General features: G+C 41.8%; 2 protein-coding genes across 2 annotated transcripts; one reads left to right on the plus strand and one right to left on the minus strand.

The window, feature by feature from the left end:
* Positions 1 to 27: 27 nt before the first annotated feature.
* Positions 28 to 2,624, plus strand: LOC134183864 (cyclin-H-like). The gene is made up of 12 exons (XM_062651431.1): positions 28 to 129; positions 207 to 225; positions 393 to 496; positions 558 to 631; positions 692 to 812; positions 868 to 951; positions 1,007 to 1,117; positions 1,343 to 1,398; positions 1,536 to 1,597; positions 1,658 to 1,704; positions 2,368 to 2,432; positions 2,487 to 2,624. Exons 1-12 carry the CDS (start codon positions 31 to 33, stop codon positions 2,536 to 2,538), a joined length of 894 nt encoding a protein of 297 aa, XP_062507415.1. The 5' UTR covers positions 28 to 30; the 3' UTR covers positions 2,539 to 2,624.
* On the minus strand, positions 2,580 to 24,653 carry LOC134176622 (probable E3 ubiquitin-protein ligase HECTD4). The gene is made up of 43 exons (XM_062643292.1): positions 24,009 to 24,653; positions 23,657 to 23,859; positions 23,474 to 23,582; positions 23,277 to 23,412; positions 20,221 to 20,409; positions 19,977 to 20,163; positions 19,177 to 19,320; positions 19,002 to 19,115; positions 18,116 to 18,495; positions 17,734 to 17,801; positions 17,323 to 17,394; positions 17,190 to 17,263; positions 17,028 to 17,130; positions 16,846 to 16,966; positions 16,687 to 16,788; positions 16,566 to 16,622; positions 16,279 to 16,500; positions 15,754 to 15,868; positions 15,513 to 15,697; positions 15,338 to 15,457; positions 14,999 to 15,270; positions 14,348 to 14,636; positions 13,490 to 14,289; positions 11,408 to 13,430; positions 10,659 to 10,972; positions 10,368 to 10,590; positions 10,069 to 10,312; positions 9,724 to 10,002; positions 9,415 to 9,665; positions 9,197 to 9,354; positions 8,662 to 9,132; positions 5,028 to 7,406; positions 4,790 to 4,971; positions 4,466 to 4,729; positions 4,245 to 4,400; positions 4,084 to 4,184; positions 3,926 to 3,994; positions 3,714 to 3,866; positions 3,511 to 3,659; positions 3,255 to 3,450; positions 3,118 to 3,201; positions 2,932 to 3,061; positions 2,580 to 2,873 (listed from the first exon to the last, which is right to left on the minus strand). The coding sequence occupies exons 1-43, from the start codon at positions 24,629 to 24,631 to the stop codon at positions 2,737 to 2,739; spliced, it is 12,648 nt and encodes a 4,215-aa protein (XP_062499276.1). The 5' UTR covers positions 24,632 to 24,653; the 3' UTR covers positions 2,580 to 2,736.
* Positions 24,654 to 24,658: the final 5 nt, after the last annotated feature.

Genomic DNA, 24,658 nt, shown 5'->3' on the forward strand with positions numbered 1-24,658 from the left:
TCAAGCAGCAGTAAGAATTCCCGGATAATTATGTTTCCGTCCAGTAGTCAAAGACGCTACTGGATGTTTCCGGACCACCAGTCTGTAGTAGCTAAAAGAGTAGAAGCAAACGAGCATTTTAAAGAAAGAGTGAGAGTGTACATTCGTGTTTATCAATTTTTGAAAACTCGAATTGTAATCGATTGTCTGTTTGTGTGCATTTGCAGAATAAGGAAAGTGGATCAAGTAAGTCTGTACTAAAGTTGTGACATTGTGACAAACTTTTGGTGCCATGTGGCAAACCACGTGTCGTTGTGTGGGCTGTAGTGCGAGGCTACTCATCGCGGCCAATATTGATTAATTATGATTAATTGGTTGTTGGAATTTCAAGTATGACTTTGACTACGATTTAGCATTTCTGTCTGCTGACGAAGAGTTGACACTGTGTAACTGGTACACGAACAAATTGATAGAAATGACAGGCCAGTTTCGTCCTCCTCCTCCAGCATCAGTGTTGGTCAGTTGATATATAGCATCAAATTGTTCAAAATTAATAGCCTATGCAATGATATTCGTAGGGCACAGCGGTGACATATCTGAAGCGATTTTATCTAAACAACTCGGTGATGGATCATCATCCTAAAGATATTATGTAATAAAATTCGTTCGAATGCATCTGGTGGTGCCAATAGTGTATGTTGTGTTATGTCAGGCTGGCGTGCCTTTACATGGCATGCAAAGTGGAGGAATACAATGTCACTATCGAGCAATTTGTTTGCATCTTACCAGTGAGTGAGAGGCAAACAGCGGCCGAGTATGTACTAAGAAATGAGGTGACCTGTGCTAGATGAATGCACTCATTTGATGCTGATTGCTAGTTTAATGTAGTTGATGCTGCTTCAAGCTCTCTGTTTCCATCTTACTGTTCACAATCCTTACCGTCCTCTTGAAGGTTTCTTAATTGACATGAAGGTATTTGACTTCGTTTTGTGTCTTTGGTGGATTGAAATTAAAAGTCATTATTTAGACTCGATCACACATATCTGTGACTCAAATTGAGTCTCTCCGGGCTTCTACAGAACTGTTCTTGCAGCATTCACTTTTCTCTGATGCTAGTCTGCTTTTTGCTCCATCTCAGGTGCATGACATTTACAGTAACATCTGCAAGTGTGTAGGATATCAAACCAGAATTGGCTGTGGATGCTATGTTTGTCATTGAGTGACCGGGTGAATGGTAGTGCAGGCATTCTGGTTTGAGGTGCAACACACTGCTACATCGCTTGTTATAATGCATGGACTCACACAAATGCATGTAAATAATTTAGATTGACCTAAAAATAACAGTTTCTATGTCCACTTGCAGATCATTCTGGCTGCTCTCTTACATTCAGCATCATCTGCTAATACGGATCTAAACAGGTTTTGGACTCGTATGTGTCTGTAGACATCTATGTCTACAAACACATGTCCATGTCGTGTTATCGTGTCTGTCTTGAAACTCGATCATACGCTACTCTCACTAAATTGTAGTGTGTAATGAAACATGCTCTGTGTAGCTACTTGTCGACACTATTTCATGGTAGTGGGAAAGAAGAGTTTCTTCATGACAAAGTGAAAAGTCTGTAACCAATGTGTATGACATCACTCAACTTTAATTGACGTATTGTTGTCTACAAAGCTATCCAGAGAATGGTGACATCATCAGTACGAACTAGTGAACAAGAGGTTATGTTATGATATCACTGCTGTCAACCCCATTACTTTAACAATGTGACATTCACTTATAGCACGTTCATACTAGATACTTTAGAACGGTACCAGGTATAATAAAATTGATCCAAAATAGGCACCAAAATGAGGCCTTTATCAAGTATTTTTAGTAGAGCAAAGTAATGGCAATATTGAAGAAATCTTAGCTGATCCAGCTTGCTTCTGAAGTAGCTTGTGTGAATGCGGTATCACTTATTGTAAAAGTACTGTAGTATTTACCAACTTGTGGTGTGTTGCTTTGATAGCATGTGACATGCCATATAGGGGTTATCATATATGGAGAGTGTTTTGTGGTTTTCCTTTTTATTGACTAAAAATAATATAATTATTAAAGTTACAATTTTCTGTGTCTGTACATCCATCATGAAAGCAAAGGTTTATCCCAGATTGTGGGGCTTGACTTGTCATCTTGCTGACAACTACTGGCAACTCGATTTAGACTAGAGCATAGTCAAGCCCCCTGCAACGAAATGTTTCCCACTTACTACTTAGCAACACAACCTAAAAACCACCAATTTCTAATCTAATGAGATTTGATGCCAAACTGTGAGGGTTGGCAGCTCTTTACAGTTTAATTGTACTGACTATTCATAGTCATGGTGTCTTCCCTCGCTGCAGGCTGTTCGTATTCAAGAGAAGTTGAAAGCATGTCAGAATCCGGAGCTAAACCCCGACAGTCAGCAGTAAGACAGCTAGCTCAACACGCTGTACGATCAATACTAGAGTATCTGTTGTAGGTATAGAGAGAGAGCAGAGCAGTATGAAATGGAGAGTTCAGAAGAACTATGAGCTGCAGAAAGACATGCTGTAAGCGGGGAAGACATAACATGTGCATGAACATGTCACATGATATATATCGCGTGTCATATCACATTCAGTTGTTTTACAACGCAACTAAGCATACACAACTGCATAGAAAACAACTAAATACATTACAGTAATGATCATTTGTACGAGCATATGATGAACAATGATGTGATCCTACTTTCATCCACTAAGAGGATCTTCTCTACAATTGATAGCATACAGCAATCGTTCTGACATAATCTGCTGTGATGAGTATTGAGGTAGTTTGATCATGAACATGCATGTTTCTGCACGAATAAACCGACTATCTGGAGGGCCTAATCAACACAAAGATCATGTACAAAGCGATTCTTCTGATATTATGACATCGATCACCTTTTCCATCAGGAGGTGCTAGTTTCATTGGAAATGGTGGAATATGAATGTCTGATGATGCACGGCATGGCTGTCCCATGGGTATTCGCTCTTGATTACAAGCAAACTTAACAAATCGTCGTAGTTCGTCCTGAAGTAATTTGTAAATTTACAAATATTTCTAATGAAATCAACTACACGTCTTACCTGAGAGAAGCTCTCTAGTGCCCTCCAGAAATATTGGATGTGTTTATCTGTATCCATTAGTCCTACCTGGTACATTGTGTGTGCCTAAACAAATCCACCTCAATCAATTGAAATGATACAAAACAATTCAATTTCACCTTCAAGTATGCCAAGTTGATTTCAGGCTGTCCACATGTTCGAAGTTCAAGGTCTCTTGGTGTGAGTAGATGAAGCAGCTGTATTGGTATGACTGATGCCATTCCACAACGAATAACAGTTATTTGTTCTTTGCTGGCTAACTCTGTAAGACGAAGATCTTTCACTAGCTGAACAAATTCCAGCCGATTGTTCCAACTGAACAACAACACAACACTTTCAGTATTCATATCAACTAATTTGTGATGCTAAACTCACGTGACTGGTCGTGTACTGCCATTTGGGCAGAGCTCAACTTCTTCACCTCGAACACTTGGATAGACAAACACAAGTTGATTGCTTGACAGCTCCTCACTCAAACTTGTTGCACTGGCACTCAATTCACTAAATTCTTCTTGTGTTTCTACCTATCAAATAGATCATCACATCGGACATAACATCATTTTTCAAACAATATAGACCTCTCCAAGATTTTTCAACAATTTATAGGTCAGAATATCAGCTTCTTTTAAGTCATCTTCCCTGTCTAATGGACAACCCAACAAGCTCTTCCAGAAACATGGCAGTAAATCAAGAGGAACTGGCACTTCAGCTCTGATGGCAACTCCAAGTAGCTGCAAAATAAAAAGTCACATAAATCTTAGATTTGACAATAATGATTGTTGTTTCTTACTTGTCCAAAGAATTGGAGGAGTTTCTCTTCAGAGTACGCCATTGCTCCTGGTTTCACCATCAGCTTTCCCTGAAACACAACATGCAATGGCATGTGATCAGAGCAAACTTCATCAGCTAAGGCATGTTCTGTTGTTGTGTGAAGACGATTTCCATTACCTTGTTTCTCCCAGCCGACGAACTTGGACAAGGAATAAGAATGGGCAGTTGTGAAGTCAGCTCTTTTGCAACCTGGCTAAGGAAGTGCCTAAATGATCCGCCTTATAAAAATACGCACTCATACAGCAAATGCTCATCATTCTATGGGCATTGCACTATACTTGTTCCATGAACTTCTTCTCCAGAGTACCGCACATTGAAGGAAAACGTCGGATCTCCTCCAGCAGCAAGTCTTACATGCAATTTAGATGATGGTATGTCATTCAACTGTCGAGCTGCTTGACAGAATTGTAAGCTAGCAAGATCAGACATCTCTCCTGTCACACACAACAATAGATTAAGCAACATGTAGTTTGAACTAAACTCAACCTTCTCAACTTACTTCCTACTACTTCTAAAGGATCTAAAGAGATCTCAGGGGGAGCTTCATCAGGGGAACGATGGGCTGACATATTGAGAATATGATTAACAAAAACCATTTTTGTGTGATAGAAGAGCAGATCCTGTGCTTGAGACAGTAGTGATGCTACACTCAAGTGATATGTGTTGGCCACACGCATATCAACAAGTGGAAGCAGGTGCTCCACAGCACGATTCACCTCACAAAGAAATGCAAACCTTGCAGCTACATTTGCATGACTCACTCCTAAAGCCAAATCAGATTTATAAAACTTCAGAGAAATCAACAAAACAGCCTAGAAATGACCATGTAAAGCCTCCATTTCTGGTCTAGCAATGTCAGATTCATCAAGGAAAACCTCATCCGGTTCCAATTGGCTAGGTGTAGTCACCAAACGATCACATAGCTCATCAATGTGGATAACTAGTGCTCTGTCCATCTGCTCATGCCAACTACATTCCCAGCCATCACTCAGTTTCTCAGCAACACTAAACAAAAACAACATAAACAACACCCTAGCACCTCATTTCTGCTGTGATATAACCAGTTGAGTTGGAGGTCATAGCCACAACCAATGAGAGCTTTCCACACATCAACAGGGTTCATAACAGCTTGCTTTGTTAACCAATCCAAGAAACACGGCTCATTGACCATTGTCTTTTGCTCTGTAAACAGACTCTTCATACCTTCAGACGGTTGACAACAAGACACTAGTCTGGATATCAGGGTGTTGGCACCGGCTTCCTGTTTTGACAACCCAAGAGATTTCTTCCCACCTGTACAAGAATGGAACAAAGCAGCAAAGGCTGTATGTGCTGCTTGAGTCAGTCTCTCTTCTTGTACAAGTTTATAGAGTAAGAATTGCCGTAAAATGGCTTGTAATTCCGCATCACTGCATTGCAGACTGTCATTAACTGCTTGAACACTAAGTTTGTTTCCTCCCTGTTGAGTCAACTGACTCGAATCCATCAATGCAGCTATAATGCTAGGCAGCTTCGCAGCACAACGAACTTCCAACACCGCTACACCTACACAACACTCTCTTGCCTCGGTCCTTTTTTCAAATGACTTCTCCTCCTTCTTGTCTACCTCTGTTACATCATGCTGTTGAGACAAATGTGTCTCTTCTATTGAGACATCACCAGTTACACTAGCTGCTGTAACCCAGTCTCGATGTGTTTCTTCCTCGGTATGGTCTGCATCATCAGTCTGGTCTACATCATCAGTCAGGTCAACTTCTAGTGTTGCATACAAATCGTCTCTTTCTACAGCTGTATCTAGGGCAAGTTCTTGAGCTAAAGCTTCAGCTTCAACAAACAAGGCACTAACAGACCTAGCACCAAAGTGTTCTTGCATGTCATCACATTCCCTATCAGACTCCGAGTCAACACCCACAGAACCAAGTGCCTGTTCAACAAGCTGCCTTGTCATACTGTTTCCCATCGCTGATGACAGAGCATCATGAGCCTCAGACAATGCCACTTGTAAACTTGCTAGATGTCCATGCTCAACATCATCAACTGTGGATGCAATGTTCCTTGCCTGTGTCGCCAATTCCTCGACCTGACTGACCAAAGAAACATGGGCTGACAATGGTACCTCTATTTCTTCAGGACTTTCGCTTTCATGTTCAGTAGAATCATCAACTTGTACTTGATTAGAAGCCACTGCTACTTCCTCTTCTACCTCACAAATTCTTGTTGTTCTTGGTAAGTACAACTCACCTCTGCGCAGCCCACCATGCCCACTACATATATGAGATAAAACAGTTGCAATTTGATCAGCACTAGTAGTTTCAGGAAGACCACGTATGACCAAAAGACGACGGTTTATTGCAACAGAGGAGGCTTTTCCTGATGCCTCTTTCACTATATCCTTTAAAATACTTGATAAACATTCCTGTTGTCTATGAACTAAACATTGAAGAGCAGCCATTGCACCAAAAGCTCTCTCCAACCATTCCGGATAGCTGTCACTTTCAGGTTTCACTTCACATTTCTTAACAACTTTAGCAGATAATTCAGTAACAGAAACACTTGAAGGTGAGCCTCCTCTTGCTTTCTTGATAGGCGTTTTCTTCTTCGGTGTCCTTTGTTTCTTTGCACCACTTACTCCCTTGCTTGTTATTTTGTCCTTTCCACTTCGAGGAGACATCTTCCTTGGAGCAGCAGCAGCTCCAGAAGAAGCAGCAACATCTGAACCTTCTTGTGTCCCTATATCTTGTTGTTTTCTAGTCTTACAGTTGACACACCACAATGCACACACAACCTCAAACAAGCACTGGCAATATGTGGACAACTGACTTGTTTTCAGCGTAACATCAACCTCCTTCTCTTGTGACTTACAGTCTGTTTCACTCTCCACGAGTTCTTTCAGCTCACCAACCACCACAGAGGTCAGCTTCTGATGATGAACCTTCATGTTGGCTACATACGGAAAGAGACTTGAATTGAAACAAAACAACTTTAGAATACTTGACAACACATGAAATATGTGTTCTCTGATTATAATGGCCAGTTCAGCTCGACACAGGAGCTTGCATAAAGACTCCGCACAATGCATAAGTGTGTGGGCAACATGCTCCACGCCTGCTGTTGACGATAATTTGTCAAAATTGTCTACTAGTGTCACCATGAATGCCAGAGCTATTGGTAAGTCAGGTGGAACAGCAAAGAATCTTAGACATGCCTTAGCATTTGGATATGCTCCTGTAACAACATGGAGTCGATCACATGGTAGAATACAGGATGGGAAATGATCCCCACAATAGACAGCAGATGAGATAGCTTTTGATGATGGCATGGATGAGGAATCATTAGGATAGCGCATGATCTCAAAACGCTCGGTCTGTAAATGTTGACTGCCTTCACTTGGTCCTCGGTAGATAAGTAGCCTTGCCCATGGGCCATTGCTCTCACTAGGCCTAGCAAAAACCAACAACTGTTACAAACAGAAAGATAATCAAGAAACAAAAGTACAAAGTCTATGTAAGAATCCACCATACCAGTAATCAGAGATATTGAGTCTACTATGTACTTATACTCGTATATGCCTTACAGCCTATCACCTCAGAACACAAACACAGCCATCCAGCCAACCAGTGAGGCATTACAGATCGTCGAACATCATGTGTTTACTGTTGCTCAGCCATATCCTTAATGTAAGAAACATAGATGCTTTGACAGACAAACAGACAGACATATGACACACACACACACACACACACACACACACACACACACACACACACACACACACACACACACACACACACACACAGACACACACACACACACACACACACACACACACACACACACAGACACACACACACACACACACACACACACACACAGACACACACACACACACACACACACACACACACACACACACACACACACACACAGACACACACACACACACACACACACACACACACACACACACACACAGACACACACACACACACACACACACACAGACACACACACACACACACAGACACACACACACACACACACACACACACACACACACACACACACACACACACAGACACACACAGACACACACACACACACAGACACACACACACACACACACACACACACACACACACACACACACAGACACACACACACACACACACACACACACACACACACACACACACACACACACACACACACACACACACACACACACACACACACACACACACACACACACACACACACACACACACACACACACACACACACACACACACACACACACACACAGCTTAATGTTTCCACCTCACTATTCTATATAGTTTATGAATTCCTATAGAAGGTCACTTTGAGCCTTGTTCACACTAAACCTTATAACTATAATTTTGTGCAAATGATGCATTCCTTTCTTCAAGCACTGAAACTCTTCCTTACAAGCTCACGACTGTTTGGTTTGTTGGCGCATTCAATAATATAGGAACTGACTAATACACAGATAGACCTGTAGAGAAGCAGGCAAATGAAAGACAGACCACTATAGAACCTGACCTACAAAGGGACAAGAAGACCAAAAGCAGACAACAAAGACAAATTGAATCACTAAGCAACCATAAAGAAATACACCAAAGAATGTCAGACTCTGCTAGAAAGATGAAGTGAAGAAAGAAAATCTCAACTATTTACCTCTTTCCACTAGATTGACAAGCTAAAACAATTGCAGCAGCTCCCATTAGATAAACATCCATGCTGCTGCTGTTCTCAGTGATCTTCAGTTCAACAAGTTGAAAAGATTTTGGAGCTCCTTGAAGTACACAACACAAGCTACTAGCTAAATCACTCAGCTGCTTGGATGAGCTCGCTTTCTCAGTGATAGACATGAGCTTTGTAGTCAGTTGTTTCTCACCAGTAGCAAAAAATGTCACGAGAGGAGAACAAGTAATGCTCTGAAGACATTGCTCTGCAGAGGGAGCTGTATTTAAGTTGTTCAGTTGAGCAGTACCGTCAGGTTGAGGACAACATAGCAAGTGACATGATAGCAGCCTTAGCTGATCAACATCACTTAAAACATCAGATGGAGGTACACAATCTAGGAGAGTCAGTAGAGCCGACCGACAATACAAACGAGAAAGCTTTGCTTCTGACTGCAACAAAACTCTACGAGAAAAACGCTAATAGATTGCCAAAAATTTGTGCCACAAATGATATCTACTGTACTTACCGATGAAATGCCAGACTGTCCATTGAAGCAGCAGTCAAGTTTTTCTGAACATGCTGGTGCCCTCTGGGAGGCTTCTCTAATGCAGAAACGGGATACCAATAATCTACAAGTGCACCTTCACTCTCTAAGTAAGTTTCCACTTGGACTAACTCGTGACTCTAAAAAACATCTTAATCAGCACAACTGATAACTGTTGAGAGATGAATATATCTGATTACCTTATCAAGGTCCAAAACAGTTCCAATGAGACCAAATGTTTTAATCATGTTGACAATGCCAAACTTAGGAAGACTGCCACTGTTGTCGAGTGATCGAATCACAACAGACATTCCTTTATGAAGTCGTCCTATTGTGAATTTCTCTGTGTCTGCTTTGACTTCCACGAGTGTTGGCAAGTGGAGATCCCGAGGAATACCACCATTCTCTTCATACAAAAATTCAACTGTTTGACGAGCAATATCAGCCATTCCTATAAACTCAAACATTGACAACCAAATAAGAAGCCATCATTACGTTATGCATCTAACCAAGCTGCAGTGCTCCCTTTATCTGCTCCAAGCCACTTTTCCTTTCACTTTCATTTCGAAATCTTCTCTTTATGACAGGAAACACTTTTGTCTCCCAAGCCTTCACCAACAAACCATGCAAGTCCTCTTGGCCAACTCCTGACTTGTCTTTCTCATCATCCTCTTGAAATACCATTTCAGGAGGCTGACCAGCACCAGCACGAATTGCAGGACCAGATGAAACCATATCATTATAACTTCGGCACAGTTCATAGCGAGATGAAGCACTAGCCTCATATCCTTTGTCAAGACAATACAAAACCATTCACTGACTGACCAAGCAAAGCAACGTACATCGTTACCTACCAACAGTTGCAATAGGAGATGATGGCCGCACAGTTGGGATGTGCGTAGTTTGGGCTGCAGCAACAGGTTTGCTTGTGGAAGCCACTCCAGAGTCACTGTCAGTATCACTTGCAGAGTGAAACGGCAAAAGTCTGAATGTGCTTTGTACATCTTCAGTAGGATCTCTCTCTGAAGAGGATGCAAGCTGCTGACCTTCCTCAAATGCAAATGGTGATGATCCAAAGTTGGCTCGAACTCGACCATTCTGGGTACGAAACACTTGCAATTTACAGACTAAAGGCCACAATGACAAAGCAAACCTTTTTTTGCAGATGAATAACAGGCCACAAATTAGCACGAACACCTTCAATTTCAGTATCTAGTTTGGTGCCATTGTGAGTAATGAAAACAACACCAACAGACGGCGTTCCTGCTGCTCTCATCCAACCCATTCCCAGAACATCACCGACATTTGTCCTGATATTTAATGGAAACGACTTTCTGTCTAGTACTCCTGAACCATACACATGGGCACGTCCAGTACTAAAATATTCAAATATGAGACAACTGACATATAACTACAGACAAAGACACAGTAGCAGCTTTCATACCTGTGAAGCAAGCAACTTCCTTCTGGAGGGTTCCATGTTTCTTCAACTGACTCAACACTTGGCATAAAACCCATTGAGAAATGAATTAATTCGTCTTCTGAACCATCACTGAGATTAACTAATTCCACTTCCCAGTAAAATCCCGAAGCACTGGCTTCAACCGGAGATGTTGTGAACAATAAGAGGCCACGAGGATGGCCTGTAGATGAGGGGCTGCTGTCACCAAGAAAGGTGACATCTTTGTAATTGTTACAAAGTATGCAGGCACGAGGCTGAGGAAACGAGCGGTTTACATCAAACGTGATTTGCTTGATCTACAACAGAACAGGTGTAGCAAAGTAACAACAAAACAAAGTAATAACATAAAACAAAGTAATGAGGCCACATTGAAAACTGCAATTGGGTAACATGCCCACTTAAGTTGTGAAGGTTCACCTTAGCGTTTTCGGCAAATACATACACATAACATATGTTTTGATATCTATTGGTCTGTCTATATAAAGGCATGTATCTTGAGACTTTCTCTTCACGAAGGCCTATCTGTAAACTGATAACATTTTTCCAACTTCTGTCTACAGCAATCATTGTGACAAGTTTGCCACAACTGTCAGAGCTGCCAGCAAACACACTAACTTGGAAACAACCAATTCATCTATGATGCCGCTCATCTGCCTGTTTTTCTTAAATATAGCCCCAATCTCACTTCTTTCAATGTGGCCTGATCATTAGAATGGTACAATAATATCAACCTCTCTTGGTTTGGGCATAGGTGGGGGTGCTGCAGGTCTAGAGCAATCTCTGTACAACATCCTTAATTTTTCACACATTTGCTCCACCACAGGAAGCCGCTCACCAGGTGAGCATCTGTTCGCTAGCTCACAAAGCATCTTTAGTGGCTGATGTGCAGTTTCCATGAAGATCTTGGCAAATGAAGGCTTGACAATATGCTGAGACAGCAGCATGCAAGCTCTTGATCGCATTTCTCCAAGCAATCTAGCACATGTTAATGCCTCAATAGGTGGAGTTCTGTCTACTGACTGCATGGGAATCATCAAAGAAGACGGAAGTGAAGACGTCAACAAAGACTCAACAGCCTTCACAACCTGATTTGTTACATCCAGTTGACCAAGAGGAAGAGTTTCACTGCTTGGTGGAACTAGACGACATAACGGTACTTGCATTATACGTTTAGGATGATAGGAAGTAGTCTGGTCATGTAAGCTGACTGTAGCTACTCCCTCATGGTCTGAAATACTAAGAATCTGGGCTCTTGTTGGTTGATCTGCATGATCCTTAATCTGTACATCACAACCAGGACGAAGACTCTCCTTGAAGCCACCAAGAGCACAGAGAGCAGCAAGAGCAGACTTTCCTGAAATCATTATTTCATCTGCTCTCTCTGTAATTTCCTCCATTGCAGCATGACTTGCTAGAGAGCTGACAAGACTAGGCACACTGTCAAGAGTTGACAGCAACACTTCACGAATTGCGTTTGACCAAACATGCCAAGTTTTTGATTCTTTAGACGAGAGCAAACTGTGTAAGACAGCAATGATGTCGCTTGCCATGGAGTTGGCGACATGGCCACTAATGAATGGTCGCATATTGTCTCCTCGAACTAACTCTTCATTCCTGTCTCGACAAACCTCCACGGCTTTTTTCTTCCTATCATCAGCTGTTGTTGTAGATGCTACTCCATCAGCTGGAGCTCCAATACTAATGACAAACCCAGACTGTGCCCATCGTGCTGCTCTCTTCAAGCACAGCCGCCTGTCTTCAGTCATAGCTTCTGCACGACCAGTCTGATTCATCATGCGATCCATTTTCATAACTCTCTCCATGTTTGAAGCTCCACCTAATCGAAACGGGCGACTATCTGAACTTAGAAGTGGCTGAATAACCTCGTGAGCTGATTGATCTTGCCGCTTGTGAACAAACACAGACACTCGATCCATCTCTTCATCCTTCTCATCAACTGGTAACATTTCAACTCTACTAGATGATATACATTGAGGAGTCGCAGATCTACTAATAGCCGTACTGGAGGAAAACATTGGCATGACAAAGTCTCCCAACTTTGCAATTAGCAAATGAACAATTTGAGCAGCAGTTGACAAGCCAGCTTCATTACTCCAACGATGAAGAACAGGCATAGAAACAGACTCATTATCATCAACAGACATCAACGGAAGTGCAACACAACAAAGTTGTAAAACTACTTGCACTAGTTTGGGTGTTGGCCTTTGTTCAACCAATAAAGAGAGCAACCGAGCAATACATGTAGGCTGACTGATGATAGCCTTTCCCATGTTACTACGTTGAGAAAGTGAATGGTGATAAGCCAAGGCATCATGAAGAGCCTCCGAGTGGCCATGAGATACTCTCGCCAAGTGATTACTGAGAAGATTTGAGACTTGGTGAGCAAGACCTGATTCGGTCCTTGTTGTTTGATTCTGGTCTTTTTCCTCCCATGACACACAACGATCAGCTAGAACACGAAAGCCAGCCCAAGCAATAGCAGCTACTTTGCGCTGCACCTCACGATCTCCAGTTACTGCCTTAGGGCTACAGAGCACATCCAAAAGCTGCAGTAACCCACTACCAACTAAACATGCTTCCTCGGCTTTGCTGTATGGAATGACACACAACAGACCGATACTATTGAGACATGCGATTGGCTGCTGGCGTGCCAGATTGACTACAGCAGCAAGAGCTTCTTCAAACCCAGAGTGAACTGTGTCATCAAGACCGCCACATATCAACTCACTAGCCCTACAAATGTACTACTTTGATCACAATACACCAATTTTTAACATTTGTTTTCAACTTACCGTGGACCTTGACTCAAGATTGGAGTAATGTATGACACTAACTGTGTTGCTCCTCCGACTTCACGAGCAACATCCATTAACTGTTTCATGTAGTGCAATGCTTGAGATCGGCTCTGTCCCCTGTTCCGACGTAGTGTACATGCAGACATAAACTTGCCAGTGATGCCAATCTCTCCAACCCCACCACTAACAAAAGACAATAATTCATCTATGAACTGCTGTTGAGGTGAAGAACCAGTAGATTCCATTTGAGCAGACAGTTGTACTGGTTTATGAGGTTGTTTTTTTTTCTTGTAGCTAGTCTGCCACTGTCTCAGCTTGAGTAGTTCATGAATGCCTTCTTTTAGTTCTGCTCTCATGTTCTGTAGCTCAGATGGAGCAGATACTGATCGAGCAAATGATGGTACCTGTTCGGTCTCTTTGCTAAAGATTAAATGATCAGATGTTGATGTTCCTCTAACAGGTAGAGATAAAGTGATGTGAAAAAGCAGTTCAGCTTTCTCAATTACGGTTTTAACAATGTGATTTGTTCTTGTGAGTTTACAATCCACAGAAACAGCAGAGTCGCCGTCTTGCTTATGAGTATGAACTTGTTTGTTTAGTTCTTCAGTCAACTGCCTTACTGTCTCAAACCAGTCGAGGGGATTCACTTCAATGTTTACCATGTCACACAATAGCTGCAGTTCACGCACTTTGCCTAGTTCAGCATAATGGACAAAGAATGTGTCTACTGGTTGCAACACACCACGAGTAACATCAGACACATCATGCAACCAGTTCATCTCAGTCTCGCATATGCTCTAAAACCATACATCAAACACTTCAACACTGACAACAATCAATAGGTAAGAAGCTTACTGCTATTTGCCTAATGAGTGCATCAACCTTAGTAAAGAGGTATGGAATAATAGGAGATACCATGATGTTATTTCCATCCCTCACATCTGCTAGTAGCTCTAACTGCTTGAGTACAGCAGATACCAGCAAGCATTCAATGTTCTCCTGTTGTACAATCTTTTCAATGCTTGGTCTGAGAGATGGAGCAACTTTACCACTACCAGCTCTCAACTGCTTTACAGCTTCGCACGACAGTGGCTTGTCCGGTACAACTGAATCAGCAGTCATCATAGACGACGGCCAAACACACCTACACAATGCAACACTAACTTTCTGTCTAACAGACTTTCACAAAAGTATGCAAATGAGTATATGCTTATACGTTTAATCAACCACCACCACTACATGGATGCAGCATGCTATGAGCCAACTCTATAACTGCAATTCACAATCAAATCAAAGTTCTTGTACAGTCACAGTTTGTAAAGAAATCATTCTATTATTTGACTTGCATTACATAAGATATCCACAACACAATAACAACAACATACAGTTACATGAGTAAGGAATTGAAGTAATACAAGCATAACACACAGCAGATAATGACATCAAACGATCCTTAATCTGTCTATCAAACACCACAAGGAAGAAATCACATTTACTAATAGTAACCTGTGCATTAGAGGATGTGTGAACAAATCTTGACAACTCTCCTCATCAGCAGATTGTGCTGGTCCGTCATAGAGAATCTGTATTAGTGAGCAACTAAGGACAGACAAGCCTAGAGCGAGATCGGCCATGAATGGTAAGCCAGTCCCTTCACCCTCATCCAACCTCTCCTGAGCCCTCACAGTACAAGCAAACCCCCAGCAAGCCCTGTCTGGTGTGTTATGCTCACGACCACTCCGCATTTCAAATGTAAATGTCACCGCATCTCCCTCAACCTGTACATAACACATACAAACTATTACAACACCTGGTGAACATTGAGACTATGCCTATCACTATCACTTTGATAGGATCTTTAGGCCAGCCAGATCCTAGTACACTTCGACTCCCAAAACCGTGTACATTTCCACCATATTCTGCAACCTTCTTACTAGTAGTCGTTGTACCACCGTGAACAACCACCTAAAATGAAAACTTATCTTACAAACACGTACAATAAAATACGTGAGTGACAAACCTTGTCATAGTCGTATTGTGAAGCACAACGAGGATCAAACTTCAAAAAAAGATTTCTTGCTCCTGGTATTTTGACTGTTTCTTTAAACTTGTAGTTGTCCCTCACAGGATGAATGGTTTCCACGGTTTTTCCCGCCGTCCACGGAGAAGGGATAGGAAGACTAGAAAGATAACCTACTTCCTGACCTACAGACACTTCTGACCTATTAAAATTTCGTTGCGACTACAAATTTCTTGCTTACTGTCTAACAGCTGTGAAGACACTTCTTCCTTGGTAGCCAGTCCAGTTTGAGCAATTGCTTCAACAGAGTCCTGTCTCAGTGATGCGGGAGCCTTCTGTTTGAATAGCAGAGCAGCCTGTATTAACACACATTAATGTTATCCCGTATATACACAAGACTTTAGATTTCAAAAATGTGCATGGGTTGTTGGGCTAAAGAGACCATCATAGCCTCATCAATGGCATAAAAAGTTCTCCTATTCTCATTATTTCCACAACATAACAGGAGTTAGCACCACATCATATCTCTCTATTCATCCCTTCTTTCCACTAGATGAGCGAATAAACTGGATAGGCTACCAACTTGTCTCAATGTGAATAACTCACCAATCAAACTCACAGTTTATCAACCACAGTAAAGCTCTAACCACAGTAGACCTATTCGCATGAATGCGACGAAATATGCCCTAGCTACAGCACTGGCAATCATTGACAACACAGAAACAAACAGATAAACAAGCATCTATAAGCATAAACGCTAACTTACTTTGCTTGTCAACACAGTGAGACGTACAAGATGACCGACAAGGCTCTCTGCCAAATGTAGACACTTCAGTGAAGAATGATTGAGACAACAAACAAGAAGAGGCAAAAGACGGCCAAGAGCAGTCCCTTTTGTCACACGCTCAAGAGCATTCAGCCGCATCTTTCTCTCCACGCTGTCCTCACTTATCACAGTATCGCAGAATTCCAACAAAGTGTCAAGTATCTAAACAATTCATCACCATAAATCACTAATGCCACTGACAAACACAAGAGTGAAGCACACTCAACCTGACGGCAGCCATCAAATACCATCTGACCAAGGTGAAGAACACGACAAACTGCAGTCTAGCAAACCCTCAGCAATTACAAATTTCCAGTCTAATATCGTGTGTATGTGTATTACAGGTACCTGAATTTCATCACTTTTTTGTTCATCAGAGCCACAAAGTAAAATTTGTGTAAGCAGAGAAGACACAACAGACGACACAAACGTCAGCCTAGGAGACATTTGCTACATCGAAACAAACTCAATGGTGTAACAAAATGGAGAGGATAATGACATCCTCACAGGTGTGAGTGACATCAGTTTGTCTAGTTGCTCCACAGATGCTGTCTGTACTTCTCGAGTTATGCTGTAGGCTTCTTCAATAACAAAACGAAACACATGCTCAACAATTGCATCTGGCATGCTGACAGTATAAGAGAATTGTTGAGAGACTTCAAACAAAGAAATACCATTGTGGCTTTTACCTCATTACAGAAGCAATGCACTGACTAGCTGAAGCATCAGAATTAAATTGAGATGCAAGTTTCAGCAATAGTTGATCACGAAGCACCGATCCAGGACTATCAGCTGCAAAAATTGTATGAAGTTGACAAAAATAATATGTATGTACGTACTGTAATGTATACCTGGCAGATCCAGAACCCTTGTGACAACAGAGTGGATATCATCAGCAGATGGATAAAAGATGTGGAGACCAGAGCTAAAAAGGAAACAAAAAAGTGTGGAAAATGACGTATCTCTCATTTAGATAGTGTATACCAAATGAGATGAGCCGCTTCTGTTTGGATATGATTATGACCTGAGTCTGTAGCTAGCTTCCACACTGACTCCCTACAGAGATTCACATATACAACTGCTTGATTTACAATTCATGCTTGCAAAAGCAAGAATGCTGTCTAAACAGCATATAGTAAATTAGATTCTTCAGACAACACAGCTGTAAGTTGATGGAATCCAATCAAGCGTGATTCAGCATGTCAAAACCAAAATTTGTGGAGCAAGCCTTCGTGATTATCAAATAGTAAAAACGTGTAAAACATTGGGAATTTACTAACTTGGTGAATGCCCTTGCCAACAGCAAATATGGCAATCTGCATTATATCAATTAATGATCTCATCAAACTTGACAGCAGTTGTTTGCTAGCTGACAAACACCACAGATAAACCAACCTTAAAGCATACAAAGAAAAGCCTTCAGTTAACGGTTGCTTCTCAAAATTCAAGGAAGTGATTACAACCTACATCAAAATATCAAATATACTTTCTTCTTCATTGATGACCATTACTAACCACTCACACATAGACAGAGAAGCAACATAAGAAAGTAAACAAGACATCCATCCAAAGAGACTAGCAGATAAAGAGAAAGGAAGAAAAGGCAGATAAACAGACAAACACACAGACAGACAGACAGACAAACATCTATATATATATATATATATATATATATATATATATATATATGAAAAAGACAGACAGAAAGACAGACAGACAAACTATATAGTTCACACAATGTTCTCCATTACTACATCAAAATTTGGCACTTGCTGACCTCTACAACCATTAAAATACACTGAACCCCAATCACATCATCTCTGTCGACTGCGTTAGTTAGTAGCTGCAAAGTACACTGCAAGAATCCAGAGTCAATCATTGGTGCTTTCTCATCGCCATGGTGAGACTTTTGGTCAGCAGCTAATTCATTGCAACATATGATTCCCAAGTGCTGTAACAGGACCCGCCTAGTCTCTTCCACTGACACAAGTTGTTGGTCATCACTGTTCACAGACATTGGCACTTGATATTGAAGCTCAGGAAGACCCAGTCGTTTAGATGCATGATGATTAGAGAGTTGGCAGGTGTTTCGCCATTGGTCAATATAATCATGAACACAAGTCCAAATAGCATTGTTTACAGGATCATAGCACATCCCTGTACGTAAACAGTCCAAGTTAAGTGAATTGTTACTATTTACAGCTGCACGCGCGCGTGCACACACACACATCTGCATATACACACGCAGAAATATAAACATACAACACAGTTTTACTCTTCTCTTCCAAATAGACAAGTGCACCTGAGGCCTCTGCCTATATAGAACAATCTATGATGCATAAAAACGACCAAACCCTGAAAATGTGTATGAATATATGCATGCACAGCTAACAGACAGACAAACAGATTTGTGTCTATACATTATGTCATCAAACTCCACTACTAAAACACGTCACTTGCTGTAAACTAAACATTCTATTTCATCTAAGTTCCAAACTAATAGACAAACTAATGAATTTTTCTCTCATCACTAACAACCTAACATACTCGTATACACACTGAGAGCCAAAACAACTTTGTAACTCTAAGAATGACTACAAAATTAAACTCCAAAAATCAAACAAATTTCCATGATTTCTTAAAATTACGTTCATAATTCTTACCAGCTCCATCTACTGCACTGCCACGAGAGAAAGCGTTACTGCCCGTTCCATTCAACTCTACTCGACCACGACACTCTCCTTGTGTCAAGTCAAAACACAAACTAGTCAGCACACCTGTGTAACAGTCCTCTGTCTTGTCATGAGTATACACATGTAAGAGGCAACAAACACCAACCTTTACTCAATGGAGCTCCACCGAACAGAGATCTAGATGATGCACTGCCTGTGCCTTGACCAATCACAATGACAAGAAATGTTCCGTCAGTAAAGAAGACTGCCTTGCTCAGTACTTTTGTTGTTAAGCCACAGCTGGTAGCATCTAAGGCCAATCAACATTTACATGTGTGTGTGTGTGCATGTGTGTGTGTGTGTGTGTGTGTGTGTGTGTGTGTGTGTGTGTGTGTGTGTGTGTGTGTGTGTAACCAGTTTGCACAAAATGTTGCATCAATGCCCCAAAATACAAAATGGTGACATGAAACTTAGAGAAAACAACACAAATATTGCCAGAGAGGCAAGGAAGGACCTTAATCTAAATACCAAATTTCCTAAAAAATCCACGTTAAGTCTGATTTGCTTATAATGTTTATTTTTGTATTTATCTTTGCAATGTGACATAAGTAGATGCTATTGTCTGGTCTGTCAGGTGTGTGTGGAACAATTATTAGTATGCAAACACAGAGTCTTTGGACAGTAAGGCCAGTAGTATAATAAATTTTCATATTAATTAAGAACCTAGAGCCACAATAAAGTGCTCGTCTTCAACAACCATTAAGCAAATATGTTAACCTAATTTTGTAACACAATTCTTGGCACATCCTCAATCCTTTAATCCAATAATCATCCAACATATTTGACCGATCGTAAATTGTTACTCAGAAGAGATGATCGCATGAGTCACTAATTTAAGCAAAGGGTATTCACAAAATATGGCGTCTCTAAATGCCAACCAAACAGAAACAAGTTGATTTAACTTACCAGGATCTTCTTTGGTGTTCACTGCAGACACCAGACTAGCAGCAGATAGAGCAGCTGCTTGGTATCGAGAAGAAAACGGACTGCTAAGCTTAGAACTACTGTGTAACCTGAATGAGGCATTATCTTTGTGTCGAATAAGAACACTGTTGCACAAAGGCTCTGCCAACAAACCTCCCTGCATGTCACTCTACATAACAACAACACTGAAATGACATTGTAATGTGTATCACTCTAGACCAAGAACCTTCAATCGAAAAGGTTGAACGTAAACGGGTAAGACTCTCGTCTTGCCACCATTTGAGTTTGATACTGAGACTGGCTGGCTACCATACCACACCCAGAAAACATACTGGCCATCACTGCAGAGGCATAGTGTTGTCCTACTGCCTGCAGAAAGCTTGTCGTTCTCAGGCAAATTCACGGCACCAACAACCTGACAACGAGTAGAATACATATGACAACAAACACTCAAAAACATGCAACAACAACAACACATCTAGACAACATAGAATGGAGAATAGCATGTGAATAGCATATCTGAAAAAAGAAAGATGAAAGACAAAGTGTGTCTGATATCTAACGTTGTGTGTTTGTGTGTGTGTGTGTGTGTGTGTGTGTGTGTGTGTGTGTGTGTGTGTGTGTGTGTGTTCTATAGTTCTATGGTTCCATCGCTTATCATTTTTCTATCCTTTGAGTAACTGGCCACACCAACAAGTGAGAAAAGCGTGGCTGCAAGACCGGGACATCATAGAATGGCGTCACTTGTGCCATCTCTCACTTGTTTACTCGCAAAGAACTTGCAAGTCTCTCGGGGTCGATTTCCTGCACAAAGAACATCGGCAAAGTCACAAAAGAGGATTCCCTTTTGGTACTTTGCTTCATGGAAAACTAAGGTGATGGCTGCAGGTACGGAGGTATGTTCCAAAGATTGCAGTCCCATACATACTAAACATGGTGACATTGAATATGTACGAGATTTCACATATCTTGGATCCACAACTGAAGCTTCAAAGAAATTAGACTTGGATGTAGATTGCAGAATTACGAAAGCATCCAAGACATTTGGAGCTTTACGTAAACATGTGTTTGAGGATAAGAATCTGACTACATTGACAAAACGCAAAGTATATGATGCTTGTGTGCTCTCTACACTATTCTAAGGCTCTGAATCGTGGACCCCTTTGAAGAAACATCTTCAGAAATAGAACTCTTTTCATAATAGATGTCTTCAGTCGTGTCTTGGAATCTCTATCACAACACAGTGGCAAAATCATATCTCAAATGAAACAATGAAACAAAGATGAGGAGATCCTGACACTATAGACATCAAACTTATAAGATGACGTATGCAATGGTTAGGGCATTTGGCTCCGAATGCTCAATCATCGAATTCCCAAGATGTGCTTATTTGGGAGTTATCAGAAAAACGTCCACAAGGTGGCCCTAAGAAACGCTGGAAAGACGTAATTAGGAAAGACCTCAGGGTTGTCCCCAGCATACGAAAGACACGACGCTCCACCATGCCTTGGTTTCCACTTGGTACAGGCCTGCCATGCTTTGCTGTATGAGTAGGCAGTGATTAGCTAAGAAGACAATGGAAAAGTGGGAAGTTGTTGGAGGCTAACAAGTAGTTCCTGGGATGCTTGGTTTAAACATAAGACCAATTAGAACAAAGACTGCCATATGGTTGAACTTAATTGTAATATACAAGTACTCAAAGATCAACAGTGGTTGTCTTGCACTCTGCCCACTATTTAGGTCAGTATCTGATGGTAACAAACTAGGTCTGTAGATATCTGGCCCTTCCTATCCCATCTAAAGGTAGGTTCTCAACTTCTTGAAGTCTGGAAATTTTCCAACTCACATTAATATAGCTATCATGTGATCAAGCACAGTAAACTAAGACAAAGAGAAACTTTCTTTAAAGATAAACCACTTTCTTCCATTTGTGCCTGAGCATTCTGTGACAACAGTTTGTGGCATCTCAGCATAAGCAAACCTGCATCAAGGCTTTAGTGGGGCACGATCATAAAAATTAGAATGGGCGGGGCCAAAATTTAACATGGGTGTGGTTATTTCCGCTGTACCACTAGATCTAAATGATCTGAACATTCCAGAAAGCTGTTGGCATGACTTAGCAAATAAATCAAGATCTGCCTCGAGAGACCATTACCATGCCTGTCTGGAGTCTAGTTAAGTGTCATCTGTCAATGTTGATATACAATTGTTGTCTGCCCTGAATGCCACAGAGGTTTCAAACGCATTAGTGACTTGAAGAGACACAAATGCACTGCTGAAAGAGAAAAACCTATACATGAGCAAAAAGAAGCCATCAAGTGCCAGACATGTAAGAAATACTTTCAAAGCAAAGAAGGCTATGCAATACACAAATGCATTGATATGCACGGGGAAAACTTTTTTATGACTTCGTCTTTGTCCCCACTGAAGGGGTAGCGTGTCCGTTTAGACGGAAGCAATACAGGAAGAAGAGGAGGAGGAGGCAGAGGCGTGTGTGTGTGTGTGTGTGTGTGTGTCAAAGTGTATGGGTCAAGGAAAGCCTAATACCTTCTTTCCGATAGGATGTCTATTGCATGCTGACACGTTCAAATAACAATACAGACACAAGCAAGGATATAGACAATCATGAAATGTGCACCAAACACCTAACAAAAAATCTCTTATCACAGGAAACAGTTCTGTGATTGCCATTGTAACACATAAAGATATATAAATGGTGATTTGCATTGTCAACTATTGCTAAAAACAAAAGCCACAACTATCACACGACCCTTGCAAACCCTACACCTAAAATCCTAAATCCTAAATCCTAAATGTCAGGAGCTGCCCCTCAGAGGTCACGCCCCCAAGCTGTTTAGCTGGGCCCTGTGCGCTACTCAGGGAACTCTGGGCCTGCACTAGCAAACTCCTGGAGCCGGGCCAGGCACTTGCAGGAGCACCGACTTGTGAAGCCAACTGTGGTGTGAGCACCCAAAGTCTCACCAGGACCCCAGTGGCTGATGTCACGTCACAGCCGATGGCCGCTTAGGACCCCAGTCAATGACCAGGTACCCATCTATACTCCTGAGTCGAGAGAAGCAAATGTGTGTTAGTTTCTTGCTTAAGGAAATTATGCCATAGCTCGCCATCACTGTGACTTGAACTTGCAACCCTTCAAGGTCCCGGGTGTAAACACTCCATAAGATGACTCTCTAACCAACTGAGCTATCGCACCACATACAAAACCCTACACACACACACACACACACACACACACACACACACACACACACATTTGCACACCTTTAGTGTTGCCGTATCAACTAGGTTTGCTAATAACGATGCACAACTTGAAACAGCTGGCCTGTACAGAAGATGCCCATCTGCCCACACTACCCAACCAGCATCCATCTCATTCTTGATACAATACTGGTAGCCCCTACACAACCACAGCCCACTGAACAATCCAACAAACTCAAACCAATCTACAACAAGTGCACCTTATAGTTCCATGCAGACCCGTCCCCAACTTCACCAGCCCAACGCCTTTCATTCCAGTAGCATACAAGAAGCGACCATCACAAGCAACAGACCTTCCTCTCTCCCACTCTATGAACACACACACACACAGAGACACAGACCACTTATTTCACATCTTCTACCTCACATTGTCACTACCACACCTGATTTAGCTTTCAATTTCTTTAGCCTGTCGTCAAACGTCCAACAGACAACATGGTTTACTGCGAGTAGACAGAGAAGACCTGATGGATTGCTGTTGGCGTCGGCCAATCTCTGCAGCACTCTTCTTACTCCTAGTTGCTTCATGTGACCAACAAATGATTCGAGAACATGAATCGTCTTTACGAATATCCTCACAGTTCCCCTGCAGATAGTGAAGTAAATCAACTTCCAGAGAGTAAAGTATATCATACATATTACTAGGAAGACGTCGTCACGTATAGCTAGCCTCAGAGGTTAGACCTACTAAAGCTCCTAGAATGTCTAGCATATATACAACATTGCCATTTGTACCTTGCGCATGCTAACGCAACTAGACAAGCCGCTGTGGTTTCCATCTCCTCTCTACTAGCGGAGATATCTCGTTCTTTGTCCAACCAGTTGCAGAGCAACATTTCCAACTCGGGGAAACAATCTTTCGGCTCTCTGATAAGAGCCAATGGCGGGTAGTCAGCCAAACATTCAAGCAACAGTCTGCTCGTCCTCACTCTCAACTCTGGACGAGTTGAGCTCTCCAATTCCAACAGTGGAAAGACTAACAATAGACTAACACGTGAAGTGAACGGTATGCTTTCACTAACACTCTTGTCTTCTTCACTGTCTCTTTCTCTTACATTGCAAATCTCATCTTTCGTCTCTTTGCGTTGAGAACGCCACAAACCGACTATTGAGCTTAGACGATACTGTAGCAGTTGACCATACGCCAAATTCCGTCTACTGCAAAACGATTTGAGCTGCTGTGCCAGTTCCTGTGGGTTGTTTGAGTCAAATGACACGATTTCCATTGACTGGTCGCCGTTGCCTTGTTGCACGTCAGCCGGCAATTCAACTAGGTCCGTGACTTTCTGCAAGCCGTCGTGCAAGAGCAGAGTATCAAGGGTCACGCTGACCCAGCGGTTAGTCTCTCCTTGCGCCATCTTGGTGATTGTGCGCGTGACAATTGA

This window comes from Corticium candelabrum, chromosome 1 (genome assembly GCF_963422355.1).
Source record: "Corticium candelabrum chromosome 1, ooCorCand1.1, whole genome shotgun sequence".
Lineage (NCBI taxonomy): Eukaryota > Metazoa > Porifera > Homoscleromorpha > Homosclerophorida > Plakinidae > Corticium > Corticium candelabrum.